Source organism: Heterodontus francisci, chromosome 14 (assembly GCF_036365525.1).
Source record: "Heterodontus francisci isolate sHetFra1 chromosome 14, sHetFra1.hap1, whole genome shotgun sequence".
NCBI lineage: Eukaryota > Metazoa > Chordata > Chondrichthyes > Heterodontiformes > Heterodontidae > Heterodontus > Heterodontus francisci.
Genome location: NC_090384.1, coordinates 107143676 through 107168391, shown reverse-complemented (window position 1 = coordinate 107168391; position 24716 = coordinate 107143676). Strand labels below are relative to the sequence as shown.

Below are 24716 nucleotides of genomic sequence, written 5' to 3'. Positions count from 1 at the left end.
AGGCCAAAGAAGAAGACTTGTGGGATTTTCTTTATGTGGAATTGCTGCTGTATTTGATGTACATTACCAATAATAAAACAGTTTCGAAGCAGCTCATTGCATTGAAAGTGCTTTGAGATGTTTCTGAGAGATAGAATGATGGAAATTTACAGTACAGAAGAGGCCATTCGACCCATCGTGCCTGTGTTGGCTCTTTGAAAGACCGATCATGCTTTGTCCCACAGTCTCACTTTTTGTCCAGATCCCTGTAAATTCTGTGTCCTCAAGTATCTGTCCAACTCACTACTAAAGTTATTTATGGAATCAGCTTCCACCACCTTTTCAGGTAGAACATTCCAGATGTGGGAAGCGACGTTATAAATGGAAGTCTTTGAGTAGAGAATCCAATCTTAGCCTGTTGATTTCCCTGCACCCTCCCAAAAATATACAGTTTCCTAAAATTTCCTTGCAATATATTGTTTATAAACTAGTTGCACTCAGAGAGGCACGTCCAAGCTTCAGATGAGCAAGCACACCGATATAATTCAAAAACCCATTTTAAAGTCATACATTCCCTATTTTAATTAAATTATATATTTTATTATTTATAGTTAGAGAGCAAAATCTTAACAGCAATTTGCCAAGCAGAGATGTGGAGCTGGTTGGAGTACAGAACAGGCTTGAGAGCTGAAAGAGGAGAAACTGCAACACTGCAGTGCCATCACTGGTGGGTGGGTGTAATTACTGCATGACTTGTTTACATAGGCAATTCCCATTATAAATGTGGATGCTGGAATTGATAATGGGAAAAAGTGTGACAGAAATGTGACAGCAGGCAGTGAGATTTGTAGATAGAAATTATGCACAGATTTTGGACTTTTAATATATGACAGATGTTTATCGTGTAGGGTGAAAGTTCCTGCAAAGGCAGATCACATTCGCACATGTGCTCAACAGCAGATTGATGATTGAGGGAGCAATAACGGAAAATCTCACTGATTCCGCTCATTTCATTCTCTGTTATGTATCAGTTTATTTCCTGTCAAGCAGTGATGGCATAGTGTATCTGGGCAGATGACAAGAAACACATGCAATGTGCGCTCACGACCTCTTTGACTAAGGCAGGACATCATTGGTTTTGTTTGTTGTCTCTCATGCTTGCAGGATCACAATAGAAACTGTACGTGACAGCCCCTCGATGGCCCTTAAAGGGAAATGCTTACGCCCCAGCATGCAGGCCCTTTCTCTGCGGAAAGCCCTTTTAATGAGCTGCAACATTACCTGTCGGAGCTTGGCAAGCTTCTGCATCTTCGGTTCGACGGTCAGGTCCTTGCAGTTGGACGCTTTCAGTTGACTGGAGTCAAAAACAGCGTCGATCCCGAGTCTGTCTGCTGCCTTGGGGGCTGATTTTGGTGGTGAGCTTAGATCCTCATCGAGCTCCAGGCATTCCCAGGAAACGGCGCGCAAAAGAGGCTGTGAGCTAAATGACTTGATTTCAGCTCTGCAGGGCATTCTGGAGTGAGGGACAGCCTGCTCTGTGCTTTTGGGGGCTGCTTTCGGAGTGGCTAACTCAGAAACCAGAAGCTGAGAGGGCCTTAAAGGAAACTCCTTGCACTCCAGAGCCCTCAGCTTTGTAAGACTGCCCAATGCACCTTCTGCCCTGTTGGTATCTATACTGGGGTCTGATTTGATATGGTCACTCCTGTCCAACGACTCGTATTCCCTACAGCCATCAGTTCCCAGGGAAGTAGGGTCTTTCAGTTGGACTGATGCCTCCAATAACTTTGCAGAAGGACTGACTTGAGAACACATTGCTGCTGGAGATGATTTTCTGGCCTCCACAATCTTTCTTGTTGGAGATAATTTTCTGATGTGTTTCTAATACAATGGTTTAGGATAAAAAAGAAATCAGTCAGAAAACAGTGTTGCTCATGAACCTGTAATGAAATGAATATATATTAACAGAACTAACCTCAGAATTTAGTTGAATGTCTTGTTCTCTTGTGCCAGGGACTTCCAAAAGCTATAAGCGAATGACATCTTATATCACTAAAACAAAGCAAGGTTACTGTGACACCGAGGTTGTACATTTAAAGTACAAAGTCCCTGCTACAGCATGTTCCAAGCAACCTTCTGTGTTTATGCTACCATTGTTAGGAACTGGTCCCTAGATTGCAATTCACAACCTAATTAATATTATTCACAATTTACACTGGATTGAGGAATCTTCCCAATAAACACTGAGTCATTCTTGCCTTGTAACCAATAGAAACTGTGTCGGTAACATAACACACTGCAATAACGCTAAACTTTCCTGCCACAATCTGTGTGTTTCTATCAACGACCTTGACAATAGACGAGACTTTGCCAATTATTCCTATTATCTTTCTTACTGTTGTCTTCTATGCCAGTTTGTTCGACACTAAATCTACTTTTTACCTCTGGTGTCTCCACGCTTCGATAGTCTTGGCCTCACTAACTCCTTTAGAATCATATAGCACAGAAGAAGGCCACTCAGGCTGTCATGCCTGTGCCAGCGCTTTGAAAGATTCCCTCTCCCCCTGTCTCTTCACCATTGGCCCATTCTCAAATGGATCACCCACGCCACCTCCTATCTGAGAACTATCGGCAAGTTAGCTCTTTCATGTCAAACACTTCAATGTATCCAAACTCTCTACAAGGACTCAAGTCTGTCCAAAATTTAAAATGGTTTCCCACTATCTTGTGGAAACTCTGGGCAAGACACGGAGAGAAACCTGCCATGTGATAGGCAAGCCATCTCTCACCTCTATCTTCCAATCTCTCTTTTTCGCAACCTTCCCTTCCCTCCTTTATCATAATGGATACCATGGTCAATGTTGCAAAAGCATCCTCTCCTCCTCCTCCTCCTATGCTGTAGCTGTGATTCCTCACACACTTCCTCCAGACTGCATTTCCACCGTGTTGAAATCAAAGACTTAGCTTAATATCATACGGTAACTCATTCTTTCACAGCACTTCAAAGATGTGGAATTTCTTAGTTCCTCCGCCATTTCTTTCCCCTGACATTCTGCAGGCTTCCAAAATTCAAACTCTGTGACACGTGATCACTAATTCCTCACTTAACTGCATCTGCCATACTTCAACTGTGGTGACATTCTGCCTGATGAATCATAGCCCTTCACCTTGGATTCTCAATAGAGAAAATTAAAAATCCTCATCACAGAATCATAGGATGATACAGCAAAGAACGAGGCCATTCAGCCCGCCATGCCTGTGCTGACTCTTTGAAAATGCTATCTAATTAATCCCACTCCTCTCGTCGTTCCCCCATAGCCCTGCAAGTGTTTTTCCTTCAAGTTCCTTTTGAAAGTTACTACTGAATCTGCTTCCACCGCCCTTTCAGGCAGCACATTCCCAACCGTCAGAACTCACTGTGTACATTTTTTCCTCTCATGTCGACACTGGTTCTTTTGTCAGTTATTTTAAATTTGTATCCTCTGGTTACTGACCCTTCTGCCACAGGAAACAATTTCTCCTTATTAACTCTATCAATATCTTTCACAATTTTGAACACCTCCATTAAATCTCCCCTAACCTTCTCTGCTCTAAGGAAAGCAATCCCAGCTTCACCAGTCTCTCCACATTAACTGAAGTCCCTCATCCCTGGAATCATTCCAGTAAATCTCCTCTCCACCCTCTCCAAGGCCTTGACGTCCTTCCTAAAGTGCAATACCTACAATTGGACACAATACTAGCTAAGGATCCCAGATTTTTCAAAACAGCCTCTTCAACGTCATGTCACCCTCAAAGATTCAGGATAAACCTGAAGAGCAAGATGGTCACTTCCAAAAACTACCACAGCTGCAAAAAGCGATAAAGAAATAGCTCTCTCAGGTAGGGTGATAGATCATGGAGTTACAACATGCAAGTTCACCCCATAAGGCACTTATTGCTATGTCTACCCACCAGAAGTGGCCAGAATTGGTTCCACCATCTCAAGTTCCCATAATCGGGTCTGTTAGCCTCACAGTTATAATGGAGCAGCCAAGTTGACGCTGAGAGACTGTTCTTAGTGTGCTTTGGGTTTTGTGCTAAAGACTACATCAGTTATGATGTTTAGGGGGAGGTGGTGGCTTAGTGGTAACATCACTGGACTAGTAATCCAGAGACCAGGCTAATGGTCTGGGGACTTGGGTTTGAATCCCACCATAGCAGATGGCGAAATTTGAACTCAATTAATAAATCTGGAATTCTTTAAAAAAAAGTTAGTCTAATGGTGACAGTGAAACCATTGTCGATTGTTGTAAAAACCCATCTGGTTCACTAATGTCCTTTAGGGAAGGAAATCTGCCGTCCTTACCTGGTCTGGCCTACATGTGACTCCAAACCCACAGCAATGTGGTTGACAACTTAAATGGCCTAGCAAGCCACTCACTTCAAGGACAATTAGAGATGGGCAATAAATGCTAGCCTGGTCAGCAACACCCACATCCCACAAATAAAAAAATTGTTTTTAGGATTATTAAACTGAGAGAATTTGCTAGCTGGTTATAGGACAACAACTCACGCACAACAGTGTCTTTTTAAAAAAAATTAATTCTCAAAATCTGGGCATCGCTGGCAAGGTCAGTATTTATGGCCCATTCCTAGTTGCTGAGGTTTGATACAGCTGAGAAGCTTGTTAGGCCACTTCAGAGGGTAGTTAAGAGTCGGTGTGGGACAGGAGTCACATAGACGCCAGACTGAGCACGAAAGGCAGGTTTTTTCCCTGAAGGACATTCGTGAACCAGTTGGATCCCTTCCTGCTTTTCCACAGAATTGTGCACACCAAGACACAACTCACAGGCCAAAGCTATTCACACAGCCTCTCCTGGAAGCTCTTACCATCTCATTGCAGTTGGACTTTTACATCCAACATGGACAAGACATTTATTAAGTAGGACAGAAGGCAGTAATACCAGCCACCAGAGTGGACCAGGGCTGGCAGACAGAGAGGGGCCAACATGCAGGGGTGAAGTAGTCCGAGCATTAATGCAGAAAGTGAACACACAGAATTCTGCTCTTTTCGTTAGTGAAAGCGCCTGATTGTCCACAGAGCCACATACGCATGCAATAACTGAGTGTGAAAAGTGAAGTTAGCCAGCAGTAGTGTACTTGTGTCACATGTGTCCAAGCCAGTTCCATGAGAATGTGGAGAGCGTGATGCAGGTTACGGAGTCACCATTTCTTCCAAATGTGTAATCTCGACAGCAATAGCAGAGTTAGAAGAAGTAGCTTGGACATATTGATGGTCGGTGAAGATTGAGACTTGCCTCTTTCTCAAGGAGCTGCCACGTGGCAGGAGCAGGATGTGAAAGGATGAGAAAAAGATTAAAGAGCAATGTAACTCTTCCAACATTGCTTCCCAATTGATGCAGATCCTCAAAGCCCAAGTTCAGTCACCTCTGTCACACTCACTGAAGTCTATTTCTCAACCCAAAGTATATCATTGTAATCTCCATCACCAAATTGCAGGAGGATGAAAATACTACAGACATTCCATTAAATGTTTTCCCCAAGTTAGTTTGTTCTCTCTCTTTATCTCAGTCTTTCAGTGAGTTTGTGCTTGTCATGTACAATCAAATCACATTCCAGAAAACAGGAGAGCTTTTATACTGAAACCTGTTATAGAAATATTGCAGCTGATCCTTTGGCACTGCCAGGGGGAGTGGGTAAGGAGAGTGGGGTAAGTGGAAGAGTGCAGTAATGAGGAGTAGGGTGAGACAGAGAGTGAGGTATCAGGGAGAGGGAAAACAGGGAGAGTGGGGTAACTGAGAGAGTGAGGTTACAGGGAGAGTGGGATATCAGTGAGTTGGGTTTGAGCAGGAGCAAAGGCTAGGTGTGAGCAGGAGGGGCAGGTGGGTGTGAGCAGCAGGGAGAGATGGGTGTGAGTGAGGTAGAGGTGGGTGTGAGTAGGGAGGAGGTGGGTGTGAGTCGTGGGGAAGTTAGGTGTGAATAGGGGGGAAGGTGGGTGTGAGTAGAGGAGAAGGTGGTTGTGAGTAGGGGGGAAGGTGGGTGTGAGTAGGGGGTAAGGTGGGTGTGAGTAGGGGGTAAGGTGGGTGTGAGTAGGAGAGGAGGTCAGTGTGAGCAAAAGTGAGGGCTGAAAGTGAAGCAACTGTATCCATTTGAAGATCAGGCAGGGCAGCAGATTAGTGTAAATAAACCATTCATACGTTATCAACGACTAATCAGACCCAGACCTTTCTCACACCAGGTTATAAATAAAAAACTATCATAAGGTTAGCAACAGAGCTCGAGTTATTAGATATATTGCCAGGTTTAATGTGACATAATTGAGTTAATAAATAGCAGGACTTATATGATTGCTGGAGAATACAGTTATCAGGCCAAAACATAAGCACATTTATAAATTTCAAATATGAATAGTTTCACCCTACCATTCGACTGTTTATCCTCAGGGGAGAGCAATCGGGGATGTTAAGATGCCCAAAGGGCATAAAATAACAAGAATGTTAAAGGGTTAAATAATTCGCCCAACTAACCCAGATCAATTTGGTACTGGATTAGCCCAAGTACAGAGGAGATAGCGACAGGAACTTTCTCATGGAGCCCGAGCTCACTGGGTTGTACCAGTTAGAATATTCACACTTCACTAATTGTTTGAAGATCATGAGAATCACTGTGTACCCTGCAGAAATCCTTATCTGATTGATTCTAATGACCAAGGCTATTATTCTCCACTCATCTCTAGGTCAAAGGTGAAGCCTGAAGATAGATCTACGTTCCAGTTAATTCCAACCAAACAGCTCATGAACTGGTAGAAAGTTTCTGGGCTGTTAATTAACAAGACAAGAATTCAGCACTGCATCTCCCCCTCAGCAGCTCCCTGGAGGTCTGTACCATTCCAAGCGTTGGTGTTTTACCTTCATTTCTTTGTCCCTGTTGGGCGACAGAAGAGGTTTCTCCCCCGCTTGAGTTGAAGGCACGACCGTTGTTCCTACACAGTTTACAGTGAGCGGATCTGAACCTAATGGCAGAATCATTACAGTGTTTACATTAGCGGGTGTGGTTCACATCAAATCTCTCATTACACTGTACAAGATCAAAGCCAATCTCCCATTGGAAGGAATCTAAGAAAGAAAGACACAAGGACTTGTATTTCTATAGCGCCTTTCACAACCTTAAGATGTCCCCAAACATTTCACAGACAATGAAGTACTTTTGAAGCGCAGTCACTGTTGTAATGTAGGAAACATAGCAGCCAATTTGCGCACAGCAAGCTCCCACAAACAGCAATGTGGCAATGACAAGATGATCGGTTTTTATGATGTTGGTTGAAGGATAAATATTGGCTCCAGGATAGCGGGGAGAACTCCCCTGCTCTTCTTCAAAATAGTCATAGAGTCATAGAGTTATACAGCACAGAAGCAGACCCTTCGGCCCATCGTGTCCATGCTGGCCATCAAGCACCTATCTATTCTAATCCCATTTTCCAGCACTTGGCCCGTATGTCAGGGTATCTTTTAAATCCACTTTAGAGAGCAGACAGGGCCATGGTTTAATGTCTCATCCAAAAGAAGACACTTCCTACATCGGGTGTCAGCCTGGATTCTGGGCTCAAGTCTCTGAAATAGGGCTTGATCTCCTAACTGCTCGACTCAGAGACAAGTATACTACCCACTGAGCCACAGTTAACACCTACAGGAGGAGTAACTACATGTCCTTCTTCATGAACCAGGTGAAACAGTGCTGGCACATTCAAGCAGAATCGAATTTCTACGTTTCCACCTCCTCTCAGACACAGAGACGTCTATTGAATATTGAATATCCCGTCAGAATGATTAATCCAAAAGGAAGGCTCAGAGGGTACATGCACTGCCTGGTGCAGTTCCCTGGCATACAGTACAAGAACAGTTCTACACTGATGGATAGCTTGTGTAAAATGAGCTGGTCCAAGTCAGGATGGTGATGGGTTATTTTAATAGACCTCAATACTCCTGGAGATCAGTCAGTGTCTCTCTTGGCAATGGCCATACAATAGCTGCAGCTGGAAGGATTCCTGTGGTTGTTTTGGTGAGGAGATGGTTGGGTTTGGCTGTGACGATGCTGCCTGCCCCCCATGACCGGATAGCCTGTAGACATTCGCTGTCTAGACTCATGCGTGGAGACAACTTGCAGTGGAGAATGAGTCACTGAAGAGGTGGGGACGAACATATAAATAGGAACAGAATGTCTGGATACCTTTCAGTGTACACAGTGCTGTTCTAAACAAGCCTCATTCCCCCACTAACACATGCAGCGATGCTGTACACCTACCAGTCTGTGGCTGTACTGTCACAGAGTTACTTCTGGAGGGGCTCGGCGAAGGTATCGGAGATCGTGATGGAGTGTGTGCTGCAATAAATAAAAGGAAAAACATCATGCAGAGATGCCGTGGGCAAGGCGAAGAATTCACCCGTCAAGGACACGCTGCAGAAACAGAAACAGGTATTTACTAACACTTCGACAAAGGGAGCATCTGCAATTGCTTCATGGGATGGGCTCTGAGAATTTCACTGTGTTTGTGATTAACTCCTTTTTATCATCAAACTATTCGTATTTTATGGAGGAGAAGTAAAGCCTCTTGGTGTTGAGTCACAGATCGGCCAAAACCTGATTGAATGGTGGAATAAGCTCCTGTTCCTAGGTTTACAACACTAGAGAGAAGTCAGAGGCAACACTGCAAGTTGACTTTTGACATATTTCCCAAGTTCACACTAATGTTCAAATGCTCACTCCCCATCCAATGCTGCTTGCATTCTGTCCCATGCTCCCAAGAAAGAATTTGCATTTCTATCACACCTTTTGCAACCTCAGGACATCCCAAAGCACATACAGCCAATGAATCAGTTTTTGAAGTGTAGTCACTACTGTAATGAAGGAAATGCAGCAGCCAATTTGTATACAGCAAGCTCCCACAAACAGCAATGCAATACATGACGAGATAATCGGTTTTACGTTCTGACAAAAGGTCATTGACCTGAAACATTAACTCTGTTTCTCTCCCCACAGATGCTGTCTGACCTGCTGAGCATTTTCTGTTTGTATTTAATCAGTTTTAGATGTCAGTTCTGTTGCATGATTGCCTTTAAGAGTGATGTCCCTTAAGATCTCAGTATCCTAATGAGCTAAGTATCAGTATGTAGTCATGTGACTACAAGCCAGAGTCACTCTGCAACTGTAACACCCAGAAGAAAGTTCTGTAAATAGTTTGCTCCGTACTGTATATAATAGTTTAGCTGTTAATAAACCTGTTTGAGATCTTCAGAAAACTAGACTCCATGCATCTCATTTATGTTGCTTCAGACAACATAAAGAACTCATTATATGGTGGCAGCTTGAGACCTGCATAAAAGCAAGCTGATACACAAAGTCCACAGCGAAACAGACCTGAGACAAGACTCAGAGAGGAGTAGTTCTCAGTCAGAAGACGAGCAGGTTTTTCACATTGTGAACCTGACACATTGTGTTGATGAAATCAAACACATTTGCTACTACAAAGCTTTTGCTACTTTTAACATCATGTGCCCAAAGAAAGTTGGCAAACACAGACTCAGGATTAAGATTGACACCAGAACTAGTGCAAATATCCTACCAGTCGGAATCATGAAGGATATGTATCGGGTCATTGGAAATTAATGATACAACCGGCAACTGAAAAGTTATCTGCATACAAGGGGTCACCCATCCCTTGCAGTGGCACACTAACAATGCAATGCCGCTATCGCAAGTCGACATGGAAACTATAAACATTTTACTTGGTAGACGCAAGTACACCAGCAGTGGCAGGACTACCAGTGTGTAAGGACCTGAACATCATAACTATCCATGAGGTCACCAAGGTACCCATTACAGCAGAATAGACCAAGGGTACCCGCATTGAGTCAGTCCACGACCTACAACAAATGTACCAGGACAGGTTCGACGCCATAGGAGATATCAAAGGCGATGCTGTACTGCACCTCAGAGATGGTCAATTGACCCTCCCAGAAAGTGCAGCATGCATGTACAAGAAAAGCTTAAGCACGAGTTAGATGACATGGAACACAATGGCATCATCTGTCGTGTGCATCATCACACAGACTGGTGCAGTTCAATTACGTGTGTGCAAAAGAAGGATGGAGCAATCAGGGTATGCCTAGATCCAAGGCGTCTAAACCTCTTCCAAAGAGATTCCCCCACGAGATTCTGACATTAGAGGAACTGAATCCCAAGTTCACAGGAGCCAAATGCTTCTCCAAGTTGGATGATAAACATGGATATTGGTCGGCACACCTAGCTAAGGAATCTCAAGAAGTCACCACCTTCAGGACACCATTTGGAAGATATTTCTTCCAGAGACTACCCTTCAGCTTATCTGTCAGTCAAGATCTATTTCAGCAGCACATGGACAGAATTATAGAAAACGTACCTGGATGATAGTGAGGTAATGGGCGGCACAGTGGTGCAGTGGTTAGCACCACAGCCTCACAGCTCCAGCGACCCGGGTTCAATTCTGGGTACTGCCTGTGTGGAGTTTGCAAGTTCTCCCTGTGTCTGCGTGGGTTTCCTCCGGGTGCTTCGGTTTCCTCCCACAGCAAAAGACTTGCAGGTTGATAGGTTAATTGGCCATTATAAATTGCCATTAGTGTAGGTAGTAGGGAAATATAGGGACAGGTGAGGATGTGGTAGGAATATGGGATTAGTGTAGGATTATTTTAAATGGATACTTTAATCTCCGATCCTGCTGTCTTCACAGTCCAGAGTGTCTGCAGCCACGGCATGCGGTAAGTCCATTGAGGTGAAGAAGGAGCTGCGGGACCCGAGAGAAGTCCTGTGAAAAGGTGCCCCGAACACCCAAAACATCCACGAACGGCACCCCCGGCCGCAACTTCAAAGCGCCCGCGGGAGATGGCTCGGAGAGCATCTGCAGCGCACTGTCGGCAATGCTGCATGCCTTTATTTAAACCACTGCAAAAAAAAAACCCTTAGCAAATGTAATCACCTCTAAGTCTGCCAAATGATGCTTCACCTCCCGAAGGACGTGGATGAGCTTTCCGGACGTCGATGGTGGGCACTGAGGAAATGGCTTATTACCTGCACCAGATTCCACCCCCCCTCCCCCCCCCTTTACCCCCCTTCCACCCCCCCCCCCACCCCCGTCCCCTTCCCTGCTCCACCCTCTCAGCTCACCCCCCTCACAACCCCGTCCCAGCCCGCCCCCCCCTCGCACCATCTTCACCCCGCACCCCCTTCCCCTGCACCCCCCCCCCCACCCCCTCCCTCTAGCCCTCCCCCTTGCATCCCCTCCTCCCACCGGCACCATCCTACACCTGTGTAGGGGCCCCAACAACCCCACTGCCTTGTGGGCGTCTCGGGAGAGACCAAGGCTAAGGGAGTAAACCCTAACAGAAAATCCGGAGCGGAACCCCGTAGGCGGTCATGTGTCACCTTTGGCATGTTTCCGGCAGTTCCTGCAGCCATACTGGTGCCAAACGTCGTGTCCTGCACTCCTTTGGACCCCACCAGAAAGGCCGAGAGGGGGGTTTTGACGACTGGGCAACTCTCAACCTCCATAAATTTGCCCAGGCATGCGCCATGGAGAGGTCACTCCATAGTTGCCTCACAGCGACTGAAACAACACGGAAGGCAGCAGTTACGGGTTATAAGTCCAGATAAATTGGCGTAGAAACTGGGCGCCACGGGTTGCCTTTGTCGGTGGGAGAGGTCATTGCACCTCACTGGACAGCTACCGCCCGCCTCAAACCGGGCAGCCCCCGGTCAATAAGGTTCTGTCCCGCCACAGTCTGCCTGCTTCAATGGGTGCTTGGAGCTCAGGGTCATTGCCCGAAAGGTGGACTGATACACCGCACCAAACAACATGAAAAAAGGAAAGAAGGTACCAGCCCTTCGCTTTGCAAGCTGGAACGTCAGAACTATGTGTCCTGGCCTGTCGGAAGACCTTACACAAATCAACGATTCTCGGAAGACCGCCATCATTAACAACGAGCTCAGTAGACTCAATGTGGACATTGCAGCACTTCAGGAGACTCGCCTCCCCGCGAGTGGCTCTCTAGCAGAGCAAGACTACACCTTCTTCTGGCAGGGCAGGGATCCTGAAGAACCAAGACAGCATGGAGTGGGCTTCGCCATCAGAAACTCCTTGCTCAGCATGATAGAGCCTCCCTCAAATGGCTCGGAACGCATACTGTCCATCCGACTGCTCACCACCTCTGGTCCAGTACACCTACTCAGCATCTATGCTCCAACACTCTGTTCCGCACCTGAAGCTAAAGACCAGTTCTATGAACAACTCCATAACATCATTAGCAGCATCCCCAACACCGAACACCTATTCCTGCTGGGGGACTTTAATGCCAGGGTTGGGGCCGACCATGACTCATGGCCCTCCTGCCTTGGGCGCTATGGCGTTGGAAGGATGAATGAGAACGGGCAGAGACTGCTTGAGTTGTGTACCTATCATAACCTCTGCATCACCAACTCGTTCTTTCACACTAAACCCTGTCACCAGGTTTCATGGAGGCACCCAAGATCACGTCGTTGGCACCAGCTAGACCTCATTGTCACAAGGCGAGCCGCCTTAAACAGTGTTCAAATCACACGCAGCTTCCACAGTGCGGACTGCGACACCGACCACTCCCTGGTGTGCAGCAAGGTTAGACTCAGACCAAAGAAGTTGCATCATTCCAAGCAGAAGGGCCACCCGCGCATCAACACGAGCAGAATTTCTCACCCACAGCTGTTACAAAAATTTCTAAATTCACTTGTAACAGCCCTTCAAAACACTCCCACAGGGGATGCTGAGACCAAGTGGGCCCACATCAGAGACGCCATCTATGAGTCAGCTTTGACCACCTACGGCAAAAGTGCGAAGAGAAATGCAGACTGGTTTCAATCTCATAATGAAGAGCTGGAACCTGTCATAGCCGCTAAGCGCATTGCACTTTTGAACTACAAGAAAGCCCCCAGCGATTTAACATCCGCAGCACTTAAAGCAGCCAGAAGTACTGCACAAAGAACAGCTAGGCGTTGCGCAAACGACTACTGGCAACACCTATGCAGTCATATTCAGCTGGCCTCAGACACCGGAAACATCAGAGGAATGTATGATGGCATGAAGAGAGCTCTTGGGCCAACCATCAAGAAGATCACCCCCCTCAAATCTAAATCGGGGGACATAATCACTGACCAACGCAAACAGATGGACCGCTGGGTTGAGCACTACCTAGAACTGTACTCCAGGGAGAATGCTGTCACTGAGACTGCCCTCAATGCAGCCCAGCCTCTACCAGTCATGGATGAGCTGGACATACAGCCAACCAAATCGGAACTCAGTGATGCCATTGATTCCCTAGCCAGCGGAAAAGCCCCTGGGAAGGACAGCATTACCCCTGAAATAATCAAGAGTGCCAAGCCTGCTATACTCTCAGCACTACATGAACTGCTATGCCTGTGCTGGGACGAGGGAGCAGTACCCCAGGACATGCGCGATGCCAACATCATCACCCTCTATAAAAACAAAGGTGACCGCGGTGACTGCAACAACTACCGTGGAATCTCCCTGCTCAGCATAGTGGGGAAAATCTTTGCTCGAGTCGCTCTGAACAGGCTCCAGAAGCTGGCCGAGCGCGTCTACCCTGAGGCACAGTGTGGCTTTCGTGCAGAGAGATCGACTATTGACATGCTGTTCTCCCTTCGTCAGATACAGGAGAAATGCCGTGAACAACAGATGCCCCTCTACATTGCTTTCATTGATCTCACCAAAGCCTTTGACCTCGTCAGCAGACGTGGTCTCTTCAGACTACTAGAAAAGATCGGATGTCCACCAAAGCTACTAAGTATCATCACCTCATTCCATGACAATATGAAAGGCACAATTCAACATGGTGGCTCCTCATCAGAGCCCTTTCCTATCCTGAGTGGTGTGAAACAGGGCTGTGTTCTCGCACCCACACTTTTTGGGATTTTCTTCTCCCTGCTGCTTTCACATGCGTTCAAATCCTCTGAAGAAGGAATTTTCCTCCACACAAGATCAGGGGGCAGGTTGTTCAACCTTGCCCGTCTAAGAGCGAAGTCCAAAGTACGGAAAGTCCTCATCAGAGAACTCCTCTTTGCTGACGATGCTGCTTTAACATCTCACACTGAAGAATGCCTGCAGAGTCTCATCGACAGGTTTGCGTCTGCCTGCAATGAATTTGGCCTAACCATCAGCCTCAAGAAAACGAACATCATGGGGCAGGATGTCAGAAATGCTCCATCCATCAATATTGGTGACCACGCTCTGGAAGTGGTTCAAGAGTTCACCTACCTAGGCTCAACTATCACCAGTAACCTGTCTCTAGATGCAGAAATCAACAAGCGCATGGGTAAGGCTTCCACTGCTATGTTCAGACTGGCCAAGAGAGTGTGGGAAAATGGCGCACTGACACGGAACACAAAAGTCCGAGTGTATCAGGCCTGTGTCCTCAGTACCTTGCTCTACGGCAGCGAGGCCTGGACAACGTATGCCAGCCAAGAGCGACGTCTCAATTCATTCCATCTTCGCTGCCTTCGGAGAATACTTGGCATCAGGTGGCAGGACTATATCTCCAACACAGAAGTCCTTGAAGCGGCCAACATCCCCAGCTTATACACACTACTGAGTCAGCGGCGCTTGAGATGGCTTGGCCATGTGAGCCGCATGGAAGATGGCAGGATCCCCAAAGACACATTGTACAGCGAGCTCGCCACTGGTATCAGACCCACCGGCCGTCCATGTCTCCGTTATAAAGACGTCTGCAAACGCGACATGAAATCGTGTGACATTGATCACAAGTCGTGGGAGTCAGTTGCCAGCATTCGCCAGAGCTGGCGGGCAGCCATAAAGACAGGGCTAAATTGTGGCGAGTCGAAGAGACTTAATAGTTGGCAGGAAAAAAGACAGAGGCGCAAGGGGAGAGCCAACTGTGCAACAGCCCCAACAAACAAATTTCTCTGCAGCACCTGTGGAAGAGCCTGTCACTCCAGAATTGGCCTTTATAGCCACTCCAGGCGCTGCTTCACAAACCACTGACCACCTCCAGGCGCGTATCCATTGTCTCTCGAGATGAGGAGGCCCAAAAGAATTTTAAATGGGTGGTTAATGGTCGGCACAGACTCGGTGGGCCAAAGGGCCTGTTTCAGTGCTGTATCTCTAAATCTAAAAATCTAAAATCTAAAACTAAAGAAGAGCAAGATTGAAATCTTCACTCACTGATGGCAGTAGTTCATCAAGAAGGGCTCGTTTTTAACAGCAGGAAGTGCCAGGTGAATGTAAGTCAGATCAATTTCTTTGGCTCCATCTATTCAGGTTGCAGATTCCGTCCTGACCCAGGCAAAGTCGAAGATGTAAGCCATATGCCTACACCACAAGACAAGCTAGGCCTCCAGAGATGTCTTGGATTTTTCAACTTCTTGGCACCATACATTCTGACAAAGCATCATCACTGAGAGAGCTCTTAAAGAAAGACGTACCATTTGTATGGCAGGAGGACCATCAGCATATGTTTGAGTCTCTCAAGCAAGCATTGTCAGCAGAAACCTGTTCCCTGCAGTACTATGATCCAAGGAAGAAGATAATCCTGGAAGTCGGCGCCTCACAGAAAGGGCTAGGAGCGTGCATTCTGGGGGATGGCAAACCAATTGCATTCGGGTCCAAATGTTTATCCTCAGCACAATCCAATTGCTCAAACATAGAGCGTGAAACACTTGCTCTGGTGTTTGGGATTACAAGGTTCCACACCTACCTGTTCGGTAAGCAGTTCACAGTGGAAACTGATCACAAACCACTGGAGATGATCTGGCGCAAACCATTGACAAGCGCACCCCCTCAATTGCAGCGACTCTTAGTGAAAATAAAGGGGTACGATTTTGAATTCTGCAACAAACTGGGTACCAAAAATGGTCACTTCAGATACGCTGAGCAGATTGCCTAACCCGAGCAACAAGTGGACAGCATGGACATCGAGGTGGAAGATGTGCTCAAAATCGATTTATTGCATTTTGGTCAGCACAATGTGACCAACTACAATCAGAAACAGCTGATGATCCACAACTGAAGGCACTGTGGAGAGTCATCATAGAAAGATGGCCTGATACAGTAAAAGAGGTGCCAGAAACCCTCAGATGCTTTTGGCCTTATAGAGATGAACTCGGTATCTCGAGAGGTGTCACCTTCAAGGGAAAACAAGTGATTGTGCCCAAAGCTCTCCGAGAGGACGTCTTGTCACAACTTCACCAAGGCCAAATGGGTATAAAGTGAACAAGACGACTGGCATGAGACACTGTTTATTGGCCAGGGATCAACAGTGACATCAAAAAGTTAGTGAGAATGTGTGAGGCATGCCAGAGCCACCAGCCACAACAATGCAAAGAACCTTTACACCCTCACGAGATTCCGTCAGTCCCTTGGTCCAAAATTGCCACTGGCTTATTTTCAGTTAATGGAGACGATTACTTCTCCAAATTTCCAATTGTCAGACAGGTAAAAGACACTTCAAGCGTGCTCGTTGCAGACACATTGAGTATGATATTCAGTCTATTCAGTGTACCTGAAGAAATCATTTCCGACATTGGGTCACAGTATACGGGGCAAACCTTTCAGGGATATGTTTGCCAAATGGGGCGTGAACCGTGTGATAGGCTCACCACATTAGCCTAGGTCTAATGGTTTTGCCAAGCGAATGGTTTGCACAGTCAAGTCACTTATTCTGAAATGTGGGATGACGAAACAGGTTTTTCGTGTTGCCGTGCTCCACCTCAGAGCTGCACCTATGAGTATGGGTTTACCGTCACCAGCAGAGATCATGTTTGGCAGACAAGTGCGAGCAACTCTGCCAAGCCATCATCTGTCCAAATTCTCTGAGATGCAGGAGACACTGCTCGAAAAGCAGGGGAGAATGAAGATGGTGCATGACTGACATGCAGGGGTGGAACTACCTCTGCTACACGCAGGACAAAAGGTCAGGTCACACACCCCACAATTTATTTTTATATTCATTCATGGGATGTGGGTGTCACTGGCCAGGCCAGCATTTATTGCCCATCCCTAATTGCCCTTGAGAAGATGGTGGTGTGTTGCCTTCTTGAACCGTTGCAGTCCATGTGGGGTAGGTACACCTACAGTACTGTTAGGAAGGCAGTTCCAGGATTTTGACTCAGCGACAGTGAAGGAACGGCGATATAATTCCAAGTCAGGATGGTGTGTGACTTGGAGGGGAACCTGCAGGTGTTGATGTTCCCATGTGTTTGCTGACCTTGTCCTTCTAGTTGGTAGAGATCACGGGTTTGGAAGGTGCTGTCTAAGGAGCCTTGGCGCATTGCTGCAGTGCATCTTGTAGATGGTACACACTGCTGCCACTGTGCGTCGGTGGTGGAGGGAGTGAATGTTTGTAGATTGGGTGCCAATCAAGCGGGCTGCTTTGTTCTGGCTGGTGTCGAGCTTCTTGAGTTGTTGTTGGAGCACCCATCCAGGCAAGTGGAGAGTATTCCATCACTATATCATTCCGGGTATGATATATTTGGGATGACGGAGACATGGCTGCAAGGTGACCAGGGATGGGAAATGAACATCCAGGGGTATTCAGTATTTAGGAAGGACAGACAAAAAGCAAAAGGCGGTGGCGTTGCATTCCTGGTTAAAGAGGAAATTAATGCAATAGTGAGGAAAGATATTAGCTCTGATGACGTGGAATCTGTACGGGTAGAGCTAAGAAACACTAAGGGGCAAAAAACGTTAGTGGGGGTTGTATATAGACCCCCAAACTGTAGTGTGATGTTGGGAATGGCATTAAACAGGAAATTAGAGATGCATGCGATAAAGGAACATCTGTAGTTATGGGTGATTTTAATCTGCATATAGATTGCTCAAATCAAATTAGTCGCAATATTGCAGAGGAGGAATTCTTCGCGTGTATACGGGATGGTTTTCTGGACCAATGCGTTGAGGAACCAACTAAAGAACAGGCCATCCTAGACTGGGTATTGTGTAATGAGAGTGGAATAATTGACAATCTAGTTGTGCGAGACCCCTTGGGGATGAGCGACCATAATACGATAGGATTCTTCATCAAGATGGAGAGTGACGTAGTTGATTCTGAGACTAGGATCCTGAATCTTCATAAAGGAAACTACGAAGGTATGAGGTGTGAGTTGGCTATGATGGATTGAGAAATGTTACTTAAAGGGATGACAGTGGATAGGCAATGGCAAACATTTAAAGAGCACATGGATGAACTGCAACAATTGTTTATCCCTGTCTGGCGCAAAAGTAAAACAGGAAAGGTAGACAAACCATGACTTAGAAGGGAAATTAGAGATAGCATTAGATCCAAGGAAGAGGCATATAAATTTGCCAGGAAAAACAACAGACCTGAGGATTGGGAGCAGTTTAGAATTCAGCAAAGGAGGACCAAGGGATTGATTAAGAAGGGGAAAATAGAGCACGAGAGCAAGCTTGCGGGGAACATAAAAACTGACTGTAAAAGTTTCTATAGGTACATGAAGAGAAAAAGATTGGTGAAGACAAATGTAGGTCCCTTACAGTCAGAAACAGGGGAATTTATTATGGGGAACAAAGAAATGGCTGACCAACTAAATGCATACTTTGGTTCTGTCTTCGTAAAGGAGGACACAGATATCATACCAGAAATATTGGGGAACACAGGGCTTAGTGAGAGAGAGGAACTGAAAGAAATCAGTATTAGTAGAGAAATGGTGTTGGGGAAATTGATGGGATTGAAGGCCGATAAATCCCCAGGGCCTGATGGTATGCATCCCAGAGTACTTAAGGAAGTGGCCCTCGAAATAGTGGATGCATTGGTGGTCATCTTCCAAGATTCTATAGACTATACAGATTGGAGGGTAGTTAATGTAACCCCACTTTTAGAAAGGGAGGTAGAGAGAAAGCAGGGATTATAGACCAGTCAGCCTGACGTCGGAAGTGGGGAAAATTCTAGAGTCCATTATCTATTTTATAGCAGAGCACTTGGAGAACAGTGTTAGAATCGGGCAGAGTCAGCATGGATTTATGAAAGGGAAATCATGCTTGACAAATCTACTAGAATTCTTCGAGGATGTAACTAATAGAGTTGATGAGTGGGAGCCAGTGGATGTGGTTTATTTGGACTTTCAGAAGGCCTTTGACAAAGTCCCACATAAGAGATTACTGTGTAAAATTAAAGCGTTTGGGATTGGGGGCAGTGTATTGCAATGGATAGAAAATTGATTGGCAGACAGGAAACAAAATGTAGGGATAAATGGGTCTTTTTCCGAATAGCAGGCAGTGACTAGTGGAGTACCGCAGGGATTGGTGCTCGGACCCCAGCTATTCACAATATACATTAATGATTTAGATGAGGGAACTGAATGTAATATCTCCAAATTTGCAGATGCCACAAAACTGGGTGGGAAGGTGAGTTGTGAGGAGGATGCAGAGAGGCTTTAGGGTGATTTGGACAAGTTGAGTGAGTGGGCTAATGCATGGCAGATGCAGTATAATGTGGATAAATGTGAGGTTATCCACTTTGGTAGCAAAAACAGGAAGGCAGATTATTATCTGAGTGGCTATAAACTGAGAGAGGGGAATATACAACGAGACCTGGGTGTTCTCATACACCAGCCGCTGAAGGCAAGCATGCTCGTGCAACAGGCGGTAAAAAAGGCAAATGGTATATTAGCCTTGATAGCAAGAGGATTCGAGTACAGGAGCAGGGATGTCTTTCTGCAATTATACAGGGCCTTGGTGAGGCCACACCTGGAATATTGTGTGCAGTTTTGGTCTCCTTATCTGAGGAAGGATGTTCTTGCTATAGAGGGAGTGCAACGAAGGTTCACCAGACTGAGTTCTGGGATGGCGGGACTGACGTATGAGGAGGGATTGAGTTGGTTAGGAATTATATTCGCTGGAGTTCAGAAGAGTGAGGGGGATCTCATAGAAACCTATAAAATTCTAACAGGACTTGACAGGGTAAATGCAGGAAGGATGTTCTCGATGGTGGGGGAGTCCAGAACCAGGGGTCATAGTCTCAGGATACAGGGTAATCCTTTCAGGACTGAGATGAGGAGAAATTTCTTCACCCAGAGAGTGGTGAACCTGTGGAATTCGCTACCACAGAAAGCAGTTGAGGCCAAAACATTGTATGTTTTCAAGAAGGAGTTAAATATAGCTCTTGGGTCTAAAGGGATCAAAGGGTATGGGGCGAAAGCGGGAACAGGCTACTGAGTTGGAAGATCAGCCATGATCATAATGAATGGCGGAGCAGGCTCGAAGGGCCGAATAGCCTACTCTTGCTCCTATTTTCTATGTTTCTATGAGATCCTCATCCCGGCCCACGCCCCTGTAGGAAAGCACTCGGAGCAGTCTTGTCCAGCGCCTCAGTATCGCACCCCGTTTTTTTTTTTCCTTATTTTTCTATTTACCCTGTGCTGTACCTGTCCTGGGAGTGTTTGATGGGGACAGTGTAGAGGGAGCTTTACTCTGTATCTAACCCTGTTTTTTTTTTATTTTGATGGGGACAGTGTAGAGGGAGCTTTACTCTGTATCTAACCCTGTTTTTTTTTTATTTTGATGGGGACAGTGTAGAGGGAGCTTTACTCTGTATCTAGCCCCGGTTTTTTTTTTTGGTGGCCTTTATACCCCAGGCCCCTGTTATATTTTTCATGTCGAGGGGGCCTTTATTCCTCAGGCCCCCTTTATATACATATTTACATTTTTAAAATAACTTTATTAAAAACAGATAAATAAACCAAAAACTCAAATTAAAATGCTATTCTCGGCATTGACGATGCACTCCAGTCCCTGCGGTGCCCACCGGTCGTGGAAGGCCTCAAGCGTACCAGCGGGCAACGCATCCTCCTTCTCCTGGGACACTCGGGTGCGAACGTAAGCACGGAAGAGGGGCAGGCAATCGGGGAGGACGGACCCCCCGACAGCCCGCAGCCTGGACCTGTGAATTGTCACCTTGGCCAGACCCAGGAGCAGACCGACGAGGAGATCCTCCTCCTGGACCACGCCCCTCCGCACCGGGTGCCCAAAGATCAGGAGCGTGGGACTGAAGTGCAGCCAGAACTTGAGGAGCAGCCCCTTCAACTACGCAAACAGGGGCTGCAACCTCGCACACTCCAGAGATACATGAAACACGGACTCGTCCAGGCCACAGAAAGTACAGGCGGCCTGGGAGTCCGTGAACCTACCTAAACGTCTGTTGCACGGGACTGCCCTGTGCATCACCATCCACCCCAGGTCCCCGATGTAAAGGGGGAGGACTCCTGCGTAGAGCGACCTCCATCGGGGTTTCCCCTCGCCGCCAGATGGCAACGCGGACCGCCAGGGCGTGTCCGGCCGGCTGACGAGGGCGAGGAAGTGCAGAGTGTGCAGGAACAGCCCGTACAGGAAACCCCTCCACGCCGATTGGAATGGCACGGAGGGCATTTCCAAGAGGCGGCTCGGGTTGTGCGGGACCGGCTCCCGAGGAGGGTTTCGGGGCCTGGGTCCGATGAGAAGTTCCGGCCGAACGGGGGTCAGCTCGGCCGGGAGCACTCCGCTCTCCCAAGCCCCCTCGCCACCCACAGTGAGGGGCGTCCCGGGGGCTTTGGCTACTCCTCCGCCCGCCGGTCCGTCCCCAGAGTCGGCCACCCGGACAGCCGAGGCGCTCTCCTCTGCAAGCGGGGGCACGCCCTGACTGGAGGCGACGTTGCTCCAGACTCGGAATAGATCTCGGTAAAAGACAGACAACTCCCTCAGAGAGGCGCGGCTAACGGTTTCCGCTGGGAGCTGCGTGTCGTCTTGAAGGGAGTGACAGTGGCGGAAATAATACGTCGTCAGCGCACACCATCTGGGAGGACGCTCGACATACAGGTATCTCTGCAGGGTCCGAAGGCGGAGAGTCACAGCCTCGGTGCGGACGCACACCAGCGACTGGCCGCCCCCCTCTATTGGGAGACTCAGGACCGCGGCAGAGACCCAGTGTTTCCTCTTGCCCCAGAAGAAATCGACAAGCTTCTTCTGGATCTTGGTGGCAAATGCAGGGGGCAAGGCCAAAGTGACCAACCGGTACCACAGCATGAAGGCCACCAGTTGATTTATGACCAGCGCTCGGCCCCTGTAGGAAAGCACTTGGAGCAGTCCTGTCCAGCGCCCCAGTATCTTTTTTTTTGTTTTTTTTTCTATTTACCCTGTGCTGTACCTGTCCTGGGAGCGTTTAATGGGGACAGTGTAGAGGGAGCTTTACTCTGTATCTAACCCTGTGCTGTACCTGTCCTGGGAGTGTTTAATGGGGACAGTGTAGAGGGAGCTTTACTCTGTATCTAACCCTGTTTTTTTTTTTTTCTTTTTTTGTTGAGGGGGCCTTTATTCCTCAGGCCCCCTTTATATACATATTTACATTTTTTTTTAAATAACTTTATTTAAGACCAGATAAAACAACAAAAACTCAAATTAAAATGCCATTTTCGGCGTCAAGGATGCACTCCAGTCCCTGCAGTGCCCACCGGTCGCGGAAGGCCTCAAGCATACCGGCGGACACCGCATGCTCCTTCTCCAGGGACACCCGGGCGCGAACGTAACCGCGGAAGAGGGGCAGACAATTGGGGAGGACGGACACCCCGACGGCCCGCAGCCTGGACCTGTGAATTGCCACCTTGGCCAGGCCCAGGAGCAGACCGACGAGGAGATCCTCCTCCCGGCCCAAGCCCCGTGCTGTACCTGTCCTGGGAATGTTTGATGGGGACAGTGTAGAGGGAGCTTTCCTCTGTATCTAACCCTGTTTTTTTTTTCTATCTAACCCCCCGTGCTGTACCTGTCCTGGGGAGTGTTTGATGGGGGACAGTGTAGAGGGAGCTTTACTCTGTATCTAACCCCCCCTGCTGTACCTGTCCTGGGGAGTGTTTGATGGGGACAGTGTAGAGGGAGCTTTACTCTGTATCTAACCCTGTGCTGTACCTGTCCTGGGACTGTTTGATAGGGACAGTGTAGAGGGGGCTTTACTCTGTATCTATCCCCGTTTTTTTTTCTTTCTTTTTCTATCGAACCCCGTGCTGCACCTGTCCTGGGAACGTTTGATGGGGACAGTTCTTCTTCTTTGGCTGCCTTGTCTCGGGAGACAATGGGTAAGCACCTGGAGGTGGTCAGTGGTTTGTGAAGCAGCGCCTGGAGTGGCTATAAAGGCCAATTCTAGAGTGACAGACTCTTCCACAGGCGCTGCAGATAAAATTGGTTGTCGGGGCTGATACACAGTTGGCTCTCCCCTTGCGCTTCTGTCTTTTTTCCTGCCAACTGCTAAGTCTCTTTGACTCTTTAGCCCCGCCTTTATGGCTGACCGCCAGCTCTGGCGATCACTGGCAACTGACTCCCACGACTTGTGTCAACGTCACAGGACTTCATGTTGCATTTGCAGACGTCTTTAAAGTGGAGACATGGACAACCGGTGGGTCTGATACCAGTGGCGAGCTCGCTGTACAATGTGTCCTTGGGGATCCTGCCATCTTCCATGCGGCTCACATGGCCAAGCCATCTCAAGCACCGATGGCTCAATAGGGTGTATATGCTGGGAATGTTGACCGCCTCATGGATTTCTGTGTTGGAGATACGGTCCTGCCACCTGATGCCAAGGATTCTCCAGAGGCAGCGAAGATGGAATGAATTGAGATGTCACTCTTGGCTGACATACGTTGTCCAGGCCTCGCTGCCGTAGAGCAAGGTACTGAGGACACAGGCTTGATACACTCGGACATTTGTGTTCCGTGTCAGTGCGCCATTTTCCCACACTCTCTTGGCCGGTCTGGACATAGCAGTGGAAGCCTTTCCCATGCCCTTGGTGATTTCTGCATCGAGAGACAGGTTACTGGTGATAGTTGAGCCTAGGTAGGTGAACTCTTGAACCACTTCCAGAGCATGGTCGCCGATATTGATGGATGGAGCATTTCTGACGTCCTGTCCCATGATGTTAAATTTCTTGAGGCTGATGGTTAGGCCAAATTCATTGCAGGCAGCTGCAATCCTGTCGATGAGTCTCTGCAGACACTCTTCAGTGTGGGATGTTAATGCAGCATTGTCAGCAAAGAGGAGTTCCCTGATGAGGACTTTCCATACTTTGGTCTTCGCTCTTGGACGGGCAAGGTTGAATAACCTGCCATCTGATCTTGTGTGGAGGAAAATTCCTTCTTCTGAAGTCTTAAACACATGTGAGAGCAACAGGGAGAAGATCCCAAACAGTGTAGGTGCGAGAACACAGCCCTGTTTCACGCCACTCAGGATAGGAAAGGGGTCTGATGAGGCACCGCTATGCTGAATTGTGCCCTTCATATTGTCATGGAATGAGGTGATGATATTTAGCAGCTTTGGTGGACATCCGATCTTTTCTAGTAGTCTGAAGAGACCACGTCTGCTGACGAGGTCAAAGGCTTTGATGAGATCTATGAAAGCAACATAGAGGGGCATCTGTTGTTCACGGCATTTCTCCTGTAGCTGGTGAAAGGAGAACAGCATGTCAATGGTGGATCTCTCTGCTCAAAAGCCACACTGTGCCTCAGGGTAGACACGCTCAGCCAGTTTCTGGAGTCTGTTTAAAATGACTCGAGCGAAGACTTTCCCCACTATGCTGAACCGGGAGATTCCACGGTAGTTGTTGCAGTCACCGCGGTCACCCTTGTTCTAATAGAGGGTGAGGATATTGGCATCGCGCATGTCCTGTGGTACTGCT

General features: G+C 47.4%; 1 protein-coding gene across 2 annotated transcripts in view; it reads right to left on the bottom strand.

Moving 5' to 3' along the window:
* mrvi1 (murine retrovirus integration site 1 homolog) overlaps window positions 1–24716 on the bottom strand; it is a 123178-nt gene that overhangs the window by 51927 nt on the left and 46535 nt on the right. For both annotated transcript variants that reach the window (XM_068046706.1, XM_068046707.1), the window contains exons 5-8: window positions 8278–8355; window positions 6885–6988; window positions 1952–2002; window positions 1261–1857 (exon numbers count right to left, since the gene is read on the bottom strand). In XM_068046706.1, the coding sequence (XP_067902807.1) occupies window positions 1261–1857; window positions 1952–2002; window positions 6885–6988; window positions 8278–8355 (830 nt within the window). The remainder of the gene's footprint in view (window positions 1–1260; window positions 1858–1951; window positions 2003–6884; window positions 6989–8277; window positions 8356–24716) is intronic.